General features: G+C 45.2%; 1 protein-coding gene across 4 annotated transcripts in view; it reads right to left on the minus strand.

The window, feature by feature from the left end:
* The window catches only part of SFXN5 (sideroflexin 5), a 101,133-nt gene that overhangs the window by 55,099 nt on the left and 33,811 nt on the right, over window positions 1–12,223 (minus strand). For all 4 annotated transcript variants that reach the window (XM_030024757.2, XM_030024779.2, XM_030024763.2 and 1 more), the window contains exons 4-6: window positions 6,450–6,476; window positions 5,055–5,109; window positions 3,101–3,126 (exon numbers count right to left, since the gene is read on the minus strand). In XM_030024757.2, the coding sequence (XP_029880617.1) occupies window positions 3,101–3,126; window positions 5,055–5,109; window positions 6,450–6,476 (108 nt within the window). The remainder of the gene's footprint in view (window positions 1–3,100; window positions 3,127–5,054; window positions 5,110–6,449; window positions 6,477–12,223) is intronic.

Below are 12,223 nucleotides of genomic sequence, written 5' to 3' on the forward strand. Positions count from 1 at the left end.
TACATTTATTTTCAGGATACTCATGTGAACTGAAATGTCTCCCAGGCATCCAGGCAAGAAGGCTGTGAGTTCATTCCCACACTCAGACCGTCTTCTGCACCATTTTCTTTAAGCCTATCCCTATGGAAGCTCAGAAGAAAGAAAACTTCCCTGTTTTAGAGTGTGGACAGCCTGATGCAAGGAGGGATAAGCTAAAGCCATCTCTGCACATCTGCAGCAGCATCAGTTGAAGAGGAGGCAACTTCTATGCTTAAGGACATAAGAGAGAAATAACAACAAACAAAAGGGTAATAGGGTTGGGAGGCCTGATTTCATTTACATCTTCTTTCCTTTCTCCTCCTCCTCCTCCAGCTTTTCCTCCTACAGCCTTTCGTGAAGTTACAGCTACTTTCTACGCTGGCCGAGCGCCAATCTGTGCAAGTTACACTAATTTACTGCTTCCATTCAATATGCGGATCTTGTCATTAATTACTCCATTGCTGGTCTTAGCCAAACAAATTCAACAGGCGATGAACCTCCTCACCCCAGGACTGACTTACGCGCCTGAAGCCAGCGGGCTAATGAGGCTCCGGAGGAGAGGGAAGACTGCAGGCAGCTACTTACATTGTCAGCTGAAGCTGAGCGCCGAGAAAAATAAAAGAGGAAAATAAATAAATAAAAAAGAGCACCCAAAATCTGTATGACTGAAAGAGGCACGTTTAAATGCAAACTCTCCATATGTGCAAGAGTCTGTCAAGAAATGTACAGTTTCACTTTTAATTACTGTGAGGGGAAAAAATAACTAAGAAGGAAAACAAAATAAAAAAAGCTTCTAAACACTAGAAAAGTACCAGCTACAAAATTTAATTGCCTATCAGGTGTGAAAGGCCCTTCGTGGCCCGAAAGCTAGGGCTAAAGCCGCCGCTCGGACATCTGTCAGCTCTGAGCAGCCTCGCGGCGCGTTTGCATTACGAGCTGTCCTCTTGCAAGCCCCAAGTCCTGCCTTGTCTGTCAGCGAGAGTCATCTGCAACCCCATATTAACACCCAGGTCTTCTCTATGCCCTTCAAAACCTCAACAAGATCCCCCCATTTTTAAATGGCTGGGGAAAATAAGGTGCTTAAAACTGTGGGTGGCAGCTGGGAACAGCAGCACGGCTCCTGCTCCATCTTCACTGCCCGAGTCTTAGGCTGAATTTCCTAAATGCAGATAAATCTTCCTCCTTGGAGACTTTCATCCCTGGGATGAAATACAAACCCAGGGTAAAAGGCTACAGCCCAGCAGCCACCTTGCACGTGTCCCCCCTTACAGCAAAGGGAGATACTGCGAGTGGCTGGATTTGCTCCCTCCTGGGCTGAAATCTAGGTGGGCAAACACAAACTCTCCCTACAATTACATATACCCCATCCTGTCCCCACTCTGCCACTACAACCGATTCTGCGGTCGAACCGTAAACCTGAGCACAGAAAGGATGGAGGCTAAAAAGAAAAGCAAACAACTGCAACTCAGGGAAAGAATAAACAGCCTCAGGATTTGGTTGTGTCAGGGGAGTAGCTGCTTCGGCCAGAAAAGAAACAATTATTTTCAGCAAGACCTTAATCTCTCTCACAATGAGCTAAACCATACTGAATTATTTTGCATTAGCTATAGGGGAAAAAAAACCCCAAGATGTATATAGGCAGCATCGTGTATTGACTGATAGGCAGTAAACCTGTTAATGCATAATCTGATCACGTCTCTGCCGGTATCTATGCAGGGTGTTTAACTGACCCCCGAACACCGGGACAATTAGCGCGGGTGCAACGGCACGCCAGCACGGTTTTGCGGGTGAGGACAGCCACGCTCGCTCAGCCAGAGCCCACCGCAGGCACATTAAGTCTCTCTTGAGGAAATCCCATCCCCCTATGTGAAATGCAAGACTCAAACTGTTTTTATGCTAGAGCAGGCTGCCAATTTTGTCACTAAATTTCACAGATCGATTGGCATAAATGTTACATTTTAATTTTAACATTTGAAACGTTTGGGTTTTTTTTTTTTTTTAAATGACAAGAGGTTCCAGTTTATCCTTTACAGCTAGTGAAATTGGGCTCATCTGACAGCTCTCGGCTCCTCTGACAGCTCTGGATTTGGGCCGATTTCATTGTCAAATTGATCGTTAACTCATTTTTGTTTAACCTTTTCTTTTAAAATGCCCCATACAAAGTTACCACCAAACCCTTACGCACAACAACAAATAGTAACAGCCGCGATGGTTTCTGCTTTTAGGTGCTAGTAACCCTGCTATCGCCATTTGGGAAAGAATCATTACCTTTAAGTACTATGCCATGGTCCACTGGGTTTAGGAAGATTAAATTTAGCAGAATTTGTTCCTTCAACCATTTTAATACGCGTGATCTAATAAGCTGAGCTGAGAGCTGGCAGGTAGGAGGACCAACTACCTTCTGGCACCAACATTGGGCGATTTTGGGCAAAACTGCATGCCTCAGTTTCCCTATTCATAAAATGGGGTTAATTAACCATTCCTGTTCCTGAAGACAAGCTGAAGTTTCAGCATTAGGAAGACAGGCAGAATTATCTCCCTTCTGGCTTTCGCTATCGAGAGCACCCAAGTGCTTACAAATTTCACAATAACAAGTACAAACTAAAAACGCCCTTAGCAATAACCCCACAGAAAGCACCCGCCGTTTTAATTAATCAAGATGAGAGCACACGACACCGGCCTCGCTGTGCTGTAGCTCGTCACGTTCAGGAAGCAACTTGTAAAACATGCAAATGAAAAAAAAAAAAACTGTCCAAAGATGAAATCCGAGAGTTGCAGAAGTTGCATTTTGCAGGCAATGAGCTCATCTTGGTCCTCCTTTTCCAGAAGGGAAAGATAAAGCTGAAGACGTTGCAGGCGACTGGGCGAACAACGTTAAATAGATAAATAACCTTGAGTGCAACGTCCATAGGGCAGGCTTTACAAGATGAAGTCCTTGCTAATGTATGACGGGAAAGGAGGGAACCCTATGTGAATGTGTCGCGAGGAGGTAAAGTGGAATTTGGAGAATTGTCTGCAAGTGCTACAAAATGCATTCCTTGGTACTCACAAACAAAGTGGGGAGAGATGTTAAAATACTTACGATGGGCGTTCCAAAGGGAATGTAACCTATTAAAAAAAGAGATGCATGCATTTTAATACGCAGTTTTGGGACAGAAAAAAAATCACATCTAAGACATCTAACAGTATAGGGTAGAAGCCACACCAGGCATGACAGGCTGCACTCACTTCCACCAGCTCTATACCACCATGGGGATGTCTGTGGACCTACACCTGATGCACCACGCATCAACTAGAGCAGCCTCCTTCCCATCCTCTATTTGCTTTTGTTGGGTTGCGGTCTAAGAGTTTCCCTGAAACTTATAACATCTAGACCCTAGCTTACTCCAGTAACCCCAGTCTGTGCCAGCACGTGGCATTAGCACTTTAGAGGGCATCGTGTTGTTGAGCTGGGCTAGGCAGCCAGCAAAACCTCAAATCAGCAGAAGCGAAGGGATGACAGCTCAGACGAGGAGCTGCTCGGTCCGGACCAGGAGGAGATGGATGCTGCCACGCTGGTGCTAACTGAGCTGACCTAGTGGCTTGCTGCCACGGAAAGGGGGAGATCCTGCCCCCCCCTTCCCAGGCTCAGTCACGCAATCTGTTCCCTCCCTCGTGCCAGCTCTGTTGCTCATCAGACCCTCCCACAACCTACCCTCGCGAACCCAGGAGAAAACTCCCCAGCTTTCTGTGCCCCTTCCTCTCTTGTTGAGCCTGGTCCCACTGGGATAGCATGCTGAAGACGCTCATGAAGCCATCTAACAAGCTGCAGAGCCCATGCCAGTTAAGGAGCAGGACCATGCCACCATCGGTGGGACCTCCCCCTTTCACCATCTGCTTTATCAACCTCTCTGCTACCGATTTTATACCAGGAGAGCTCATTTGTTTCTAGGTGAGTAGAAAAAGGAACAGGGTATAAGCTGAAGAAAGTATATTTGCATCATGAAGGAGAGAGGGACTATTTTAATCATAGGTGTAAGTTAAAGCTCTCTATATTAGAGATAAGCCTTTACCCCAAATCTTATTGAGCACCACAAAAATCAAATGCTTCACATTTTTCCCCTGCTAAGCCTGCCAATTTTTGTGCTAATTATAATTCATCTCTATGACTTCCACTAGAAGGTCTCAGAGCATTTTACCAATATTACTGAATTAAGCTTCATGGATCCAATTTACAGTCAGAAAGGGCAAAGACCTGAGAGGAAGAAAAATTAAAAAAAAAAATACAGAATGAGGCAGCAAAGCAGTGGGTCCTGGCTTTTCTTCCCTTCACTTCACCCTCAACATCATCCTTCTTCAAAGAGCTGGAGAACAAAACCTACTAACCCTGTTATTTTTCCCCTGTGCCCAGTATTCAGGTGAAGACATTCCCCCCCAAAATATGGGAAAGGTCCTATTTAATTAAATAGGTCCTTTGGGAAAGAACCAGGCTGCACTTGCATCCTCAAGAGAGCTACTATCCAACCCACAGCAGAGGTAGCTGTGGACCTGTGCATGGCAGAGAGACACCCCAAAGTGGGAAGGAGGAGGTGACAATGTAATAATTAAGCAGACCAGTTAAGCCATGGACAAGCTGATCCTTCCTGGGCTCCCAGTGCCATGGCTATTAGGTACCACCACACGTGGAAAAACAGGGCTCATCCCATTCTCTCCTGGAGAGTAACACCCTAAGCTGCTCGTTAGGCATCAAGCTTCGTTGTTTACTACACAGTTAAAATGCCTATTATAGTGATGGATACCTCAAAAATGCCAGAAAGGGTATTAGCTTGAGCCCGTGTTAAAATATCTGAAGGAGGGGAAAATATTAAGCACTAGATCTTGCATAGGCATTTAGAATCTTAATTCTCCCTGATTGCAAAGGGATTTAGGCATTTTAATTACTTTCTGATCTTGGTCTAAATGTTTACAAGATGCAATTCAAAAACAGGAGGAAAAAAATAACATTTTGTACAAATTCCCAGTAAAATTAAGGATTGTCTGATAGGGACATACTATACCTGACATTCGGAAAGGCATGAAGATGGTCTCATTTGTATCGGGATGGATGATGGCCTGTAAAACAGTCAGCAGACAGACACAGTGAAGGCACAGCAACAGTTGGCAAGGCACAGTGAAGCCAGCACTCAGCCTCTACAAATAGCACCTTCAACCAGAGAGAACAGGGGGACTTCATGCATCTCAGCACCCTCCTTGCTTTTGCAGCTCCGACCAAAGGCAGTTACTGTTCAGCAGCCTCCACAAAACCTCGTCCTACCGCTGCTTTCTCCTCTCCTTAAATAATTTAGCGTAAGTTAATAATTTAGAAGTAAATAATTTAACCTGAAATATAGAAAGTGGCTCTTTCTTGGTACTATAATGTCCTCAAAGGCCACCCACTGCTGTACCTTAATCCCAGGGAGGGAAATGCAGATTTAGGAGGGGAAAAGGGAAACCTATTTTCTGTCCCTGCCTGTGTTCAGCATCTCCACCAAGGTGCAGCTTAATGTCCTAGCTGAAACTCTGCCCTATGAAAGAAAGGAAAAGCCCTCGCTGTGGCAGAGGGATGGGGAGGGCAGGGCTGCCTGCTCGGGAGGGAACGAAGGTGTAAATCACTTTATGCTGTTTGTGAAGCAAACAGGTTGCAGGAGACCCCCGTAAGGACTTGTGTGGCTCAGCCACGATGGATGGATTCAGACTGAGGAACACCTTCCCTGTCTGCAGGTACGCCTGCATGAGCCCACACAGCACCTCGTAGGAAGCTTGAAATTCTGCTTCAGGATCTGCCTGAGTTGGGATAAAAACATGCAGGTATGGTCCGCTCCAGTTGTCACCATAAGGGTGACCCAAACAAAATCCCCTCACATGCCAGGGGATTTGGATTTGCCAGATAATTCAACCTTTATGTATATCCGCAGCTTCTCAGCCAACGCTGGTGGCTGTGGACAGCCCAGCCTTCACAGAAATCCTAAATCTCTTTTACCGATAAACAGACAAAGAAGCTCACTTGGCCCATTTTTACCAAATTTTACAGTGAGCCCAGGAGGTTGCACTGGCATTAACTGGCTGGGGATGAAAAATCAATCCCCAAGCGATCTGGGACTGCAGAGGAGGAAGGTACGACACAGTTACAAGCCTTACCAAAGAACTGTCAAACTATTTTCAAAAGACTGGAGACAAGAAATCTCTTGACTAGACAGGAAGGAGAAAATGAAGACATCAAAATATATAAATACAAAAAAAAAAAAAATCAGACTCTTTGGTGGCAACAGTGTTCTCTGCATTTACATTTCTGTGGCAAGACAAAACAGCAACTGGCAAAGTCAATAATGGAGAAGAGGACAGCATCGCTTAACAAAAAGGAAAAAAGCAGCAATAGTTGAAAGCAGTAATGAAATATAAAAAAAGCGTATTACCTGCTTTATCTTTTGAGCTCCCCACAGCTAGAAAAATAAAAGAGAACATTGCGTTTAAAAAAACGAGCAGTGTAGTTTTATACCAAACCCCAAATATTCATCTTTTAGCTGCTGTAGTAAACGAATGAGAGGGACTGCTTTAAAACAGACTCATTTTCTGCATCCTTCCAGGATGTATTTAAAGATCCTTTACACACACCGAGCTCCTTCAAATCTGTGTGGCCAGTAAGACCAGCAAGGCAGAGAAGATATTCTTTCTTATATCGAATGGTAAGAAAGAATAACAACAGCCAGACTTCACGCTCTGCTATAAGCTTTACAAATCAAGAATTATCTCGGTAACTCTGCCGCACGTAGATCTCAAGGTAAATTTAGCACAGCCTCTCCTTGGACGAGCTTCCTGCGGAAATCGAGGCTTGCTGGGGAACAAAGGTGGAGCAAGCCCTGCAGGGAAATGGAAGAAGTATCTCTTCAAATAAAACCTGGATTCAGAATAAGCCAGCCACTGGTTTTCATTTTTCACAGGAAGGGAAATGCACCGAAAAACGCTCGTGAAGAGGAAAAAAATCTCATTTAAAACTCTCACAAATGCCTACTGTTATTTACTGACTGTAATTCAGCAGCATCAAAACACCTCAAGTCAGGCTCAGACAGCGGAGATCTACGAGCACCGAGGAAGAAACATCCTACGTGAGGTGCAGGTAGAGCTAATGAGTAGTTGCACATCAAGAGATGCTCTGGCATGTACATAAACCCATAGTTTGCTCCCTGGTGAATAAAGCCAGAGGGCTTTCCTCCATGAATTATGCCTAAATGCAAATTATAATCTCAAAAAAAAAAAAATCCCAATTTTGATATCTGTAATTCTAGAGATGGATGAAAAAACAGGACTCTCTAAAATATCACAACAGATCATTGCTTTTACTATTAAAAACTGTTCTGTTCAGCTCAGGTCTGGCTTGAACTTCCAGGCACCGGCTTGTGTTACACCTCTGTCTGACAGCCTCCGGTGCTGTCTATTTTTGTTCTTCACGCAGGTACCTGGAGCTGTTAAAGCCAACCTTCAACCTTCGCTTAAAGAAAAAAAAAAAAAAAAAAATAGAAAATTCATTCGAGCCAGGAGACTGGCTGTTTCATTGGCAAGGCGTGTTTGCCAATCTTTTAACCACCCTCGTGGCTCTTTTATATCTTTCCAATTTGTCAACATCCTCTTGAATCGAGGACGCCAGAAACCAGACAAATTATTCCAACAACAGTTGTACCAGTGCCAAACCAAGGGTAGGCTAACCTGATGAGTTCTGCTCTTGCTGTTGATAAATCCAAAGACGGCGATAGCTCTTTTTGCTTGGAGAGCTCACAATTACCCACCAAAATACCTACCCAAGTGCCATGCACATATTCTGCAATACAGGCATTCACACTTAAGATTTTATCATTATTATGGTATAAATTAAGCCCTGTTCTGCCATTCTTCTTCATCCAAGGTTTAGTGCCTTCCCCAAATATAAATCCATTAAAATACTGTTGGAATACGGTAATTACTTTATTATAAACAGCATAAATTGACCCACTGATACCAGCAACCCCAGTATTTCACTCAAATTCAGCTCTCACTCCAGAAATGAAGCTCCGTGATGAACTCCACTGCATGTGATGAGTTACTGGAATATCTAAATGTCGCAGGCTGATGCACATATCCACAGGGCTCTTTCCTGAGGAGAACTTCCCTTTTTAAGGAAGATCATTATTCCCCATTTTACAGTTGAAAAACAGAGGCTGAAGGACACGAAGAGACAATCTTTGTGGTTGGCAGAGGCAAGGTGTGTCTACCCTCACCAATCCTAAAATGCAAAGGGTGGGAGGCTTCATGCCCAGAGAGCTACCAGGTCTCTTCTGCACCTGCCTGCCCACCAGCTCGAGAACTTCCATGGGGTGAAAGTGGAAGTCCTCGAGCTGCAGGTGACTACCCAAAGCATCCCAGTAACCCTGTGGCTGCCCAAGGCTCGCGTATCTTAGATGTGAAACAAAACCATGGGATTTTCCTCTCCAACTGCAAGCACCAAGACTAGCAAAAAGGAAGAGGGATGGTTTCTGAGCCAGCGCTATGGCTTTTTTGGTCAAATTATCTAATTTCATTAATTGATCCCAATATTTATGCATTTTCCTGCTGCAGTGCAAATATTGTTAGAACATGCGATTTCATTACTTCTCAGAAAGAGACTTTACAAGATGCACCTGATGAGTCACCTAAAGATTCTGCCAGCTCATTTTCACTTTTTTATCCTCTAATTCATTTTCTGTCTGCAGCATTTTTCAATAGCTCCAGTACTCTGACGAGTCTTGCCAGCTGGGGGGCTCGTTTCTGAGAGCAAGTCTCTATTTTTGCTGGGGATTTCATTCACGCTCTCTCCGGCCATCTTCGAGAAGCAGCCAGATTTTGATCTCATTTACACTAGCGTGAATCCAAAGCATCTTCACTGGAGCACGTGGAACGACTCCAGATTCGTGCTCAATTTTTGTTAGATTTAGGTCCATGATCTCTAAATATAGTCAGCCTGTACTGGGTGGATCTCCTGTAATAGATGATCTTACTTTACATCAGCTTTGCTGTATATTACTGGCGCAAAGCTACATTGGGGTTTTGCCACCATTCAAATTTGGGTGCAAGAACCAAACCTGCTCATACACGGTTTACACCAAAGAAGCCTGGAGGACAAGGGGGCAAGAGCGTTGGACCACTGTTAACATATTTCACTATCTGCCCAGCAACCTAAGCACGCAGCGATGGACAAGTTTCTCCAGCCTGTGGCCACTGCAAACTTCCACCAGGACAGATCAGGCTTTGCTTCATGGAGATGTCCTTCATGGTCATGGAGGAATCAATCGGCTCCAGGACCATTCACAAGTGCTCCCAGCACCAGCATTTCAGGACACTGGACTCATGGATGAGACTTTCATCCATCCTTCCCAGGATTCTCTTTTTTCTACAATTTTTCAAGGAAGATATACTCACCACTTTGCTCACCTCCTACAGGAGATAGCTTTAAAACCCTGAACTCAGGAACTGAACTCAGTTATACAGAAACATTACATGCTTATGATGTTTAAGGAAGGGTATCAAAGACTGCCATGATCTAAAGAGAGCCAAAGCTGCGGTAAGGAGCTAGAGACTGGAATAACTCTTGGGGAATAGATATGATCTTTGGTTGACAGGACATTCATTAGCATTCCTTATTCAGCAGCAGAATCGCAGCTTAGAGACAGTTTTTAGAAAAAGTATGTATTTAAAGAATATATCCAGCCCAAATCCATTAGCTAACACCTGCCACTATAAAAACAGTACAAAGGGTACCAGTTATTCTTAAGAGATTAACCTCCCTCCTATTAAATACAGTAAGACTTCATGGTCCTGGACTCAAAGATGGGATTTCTCGCCCCCCCCCCCCCCCCCCAGTTTCACTTAGATTAGAAAACCATGTTTACAAATTGTTCACCCTTGTTTACAGCAGGCTCCAAAGCTGCTAAAACAAGCAGCCAGCTCCACCCTACGCGAGTGCAGTTGGCTGTATCCAGACCACCTACTACATCGCTGAAGTTGGCCTCGGGTGTCTAAGGTCAGGAGAGCACTGACAGATTCACACCACCTACTCCTTTGCATTGCCAGCAACCACCTCCCTACAGTCAGTGGAGGCACAGAGGCAATTTGATATCAGGAATCTGTAATAGATGCTCTAACGCTTCCTCCCTCGATGGTATGCGCCAACAGGATTCAAGTCCCTCGCACAATACAGTAGTAGACATCAAAATGATCTTAAATCCACGGGTGCATGCTCTGGATATGCCACGTCAGGAATAACTCTACGGAGAAAAGCCCTTACTGATTAACCACATGTTGAACATGCATAATGACAAGGCACAGTTATTTTCAGAGAGCTAATGAGGAGTCACATGGTAGACGAGCCCTACGTGTAAGAGAGAACACAGCAGTTTAAGCTCTGCAAAGACTAAGTGGTCTACCTGTGTTAGACTTTGCACCATCATCACTCACAACAGTTTGCAAAATTCCCTGTGGTGGGTTGACCCTGGCTGGATACCAGGTGCCCACCAAAGCCGCTCTATCACTCCCCTCCTCAGCTGGACAGGGGAGAGAAAATACAACGAAAAGCTCGTGGGTTGAGATAAGGACAGGGAGAGATCACTCACCAATTATGTCATGGCCAAAACAGACTCAACTTGGGGAAAATTAATTTATTATCAATCAAATCAGTATGGTAATTAGAAATAAAACTAAATCTTAAAACACCTTCTCCCCCACCCCTCCCTTCTTCCTGGGCTCAACTTTACTCCTGATTTCTCTACCTTGCTCCCCGAGCAGCACAGGGGAATGGGGATGGGGAATGGGGGTTGTGGTCAGTTCATCACACGTTGTCTCTGCCGCTCCTTCCTCCTCAGGGGGAGGACTCCTCACTCGTCCCCTGCTCCACCGTGGGGTCCCTCCCACGGGAGACAGTCCTCCACGAACTTCTCCAACGTGGGTCCTTCCCACAGGCTGCAGTTCTTCACGAACTGCTCCAGTGTGGGTCCCTTCCCCGGGCTGCAGTCCTTCAGGCACAGTCTGCTCCAGCGTGGGTCCCCCGCAGGGTCACAAGTCCAGCCAGCAAACCTGCTCCAGCGTGGGCTCCTCTCTCCGCGGGGCCACAGGTCCTGCCGGGAGCCTGCTCCAGCATGGGCTTCCCACGGGGTCACAGCCTCCTTCGGGCATCTCCCTGCTCACTAGATGACCAGTACAGGCTGCACAACCTGCACTCCAGCAGTGCTTGCTTCTCTCCACTGACTTTAAGATGGGACCTATATGATTAGTTCTGGCTCAAATTGGGTTTGGCTCAAAACGTAAATATATCCCAAAGTGTCAAGCACCTGCAGCTTGTACTGACTTCAGCATGGCTTGCAAAGGTACAGTTTCTTTGGATTCCAACAGGAATTTGATGAAAGTTGAAGATTTTATGTTAGAACATTTAGGAATCCAGGACTTAAGCACTACACTTTTTCCAAACAGATCTCCCACAGATCTAGCTGAGCAGATCTGGGCCTTTCCCAGGGCCACCAGCTTGAACCAGAAGCACTCAGCAGCAGCTCCACTACACCCCGTCAGCAGGGTTAGCTCACATTAATCTTCATTATAAGGTTAAACATACTGGAAAACTCACATGATCCCTTTTGCCAGCAGTACCATGGAACACTTCCATTTGAAACTCCTCCTTGCAGCCCTTTTGGCAAGAAGGTAGAGTCTGCAGCAAGGCAGCTAGAGAAGAACATCCATCCATGGCCTCACCGCTGAAGCCCCACGCACTGAAATAAGAGGTCTACCCTAGATAGCAGCTGCTTTTCCTTGACATTATTTCACTTTTATTTCACTATGCTTCTGAGAGGTTTTGTTGGTTTTTAAGCTTATACGGTTAAGGATGAAGATCTCCCAAGTGCCCGCTGCATTGCACTTGCCAACACATCATCCTCTCTTACAGCACCACATTTTTCCCTACTGCCTTCCTAGTTATTATAGGCATTTATGGTGGTCAGTCCACTCCAGGCAGCATCTCCAGAACTTCCCAGCAGGTAACACGAAAACAAGTAAGGATCTATCTATTTTTAGCATTTCACTAAAACTAAACACCAGTGCCAAACTCAAGGCAGTTTGGTGCAGCCCAACAGAGCTACAACGCGTTCTGCTTCACTCTCCACCCGTACTTTCTCCTCCAGGAGTGTGATCACTCATG

Source organism: Aquila chrysaetos, chromosome 1 (assembly GCF_900496995.4).
Source record: "Aquila chrysaetos chrysaetos chromosome 1, bAquChr1.4, whole genome shotgun sequence".
NCBI lineage: Eukaryota > Metazoa > Chordata > Aves > Accipitriformes > Accipitridae > Aquila > Aquila chrysaetos.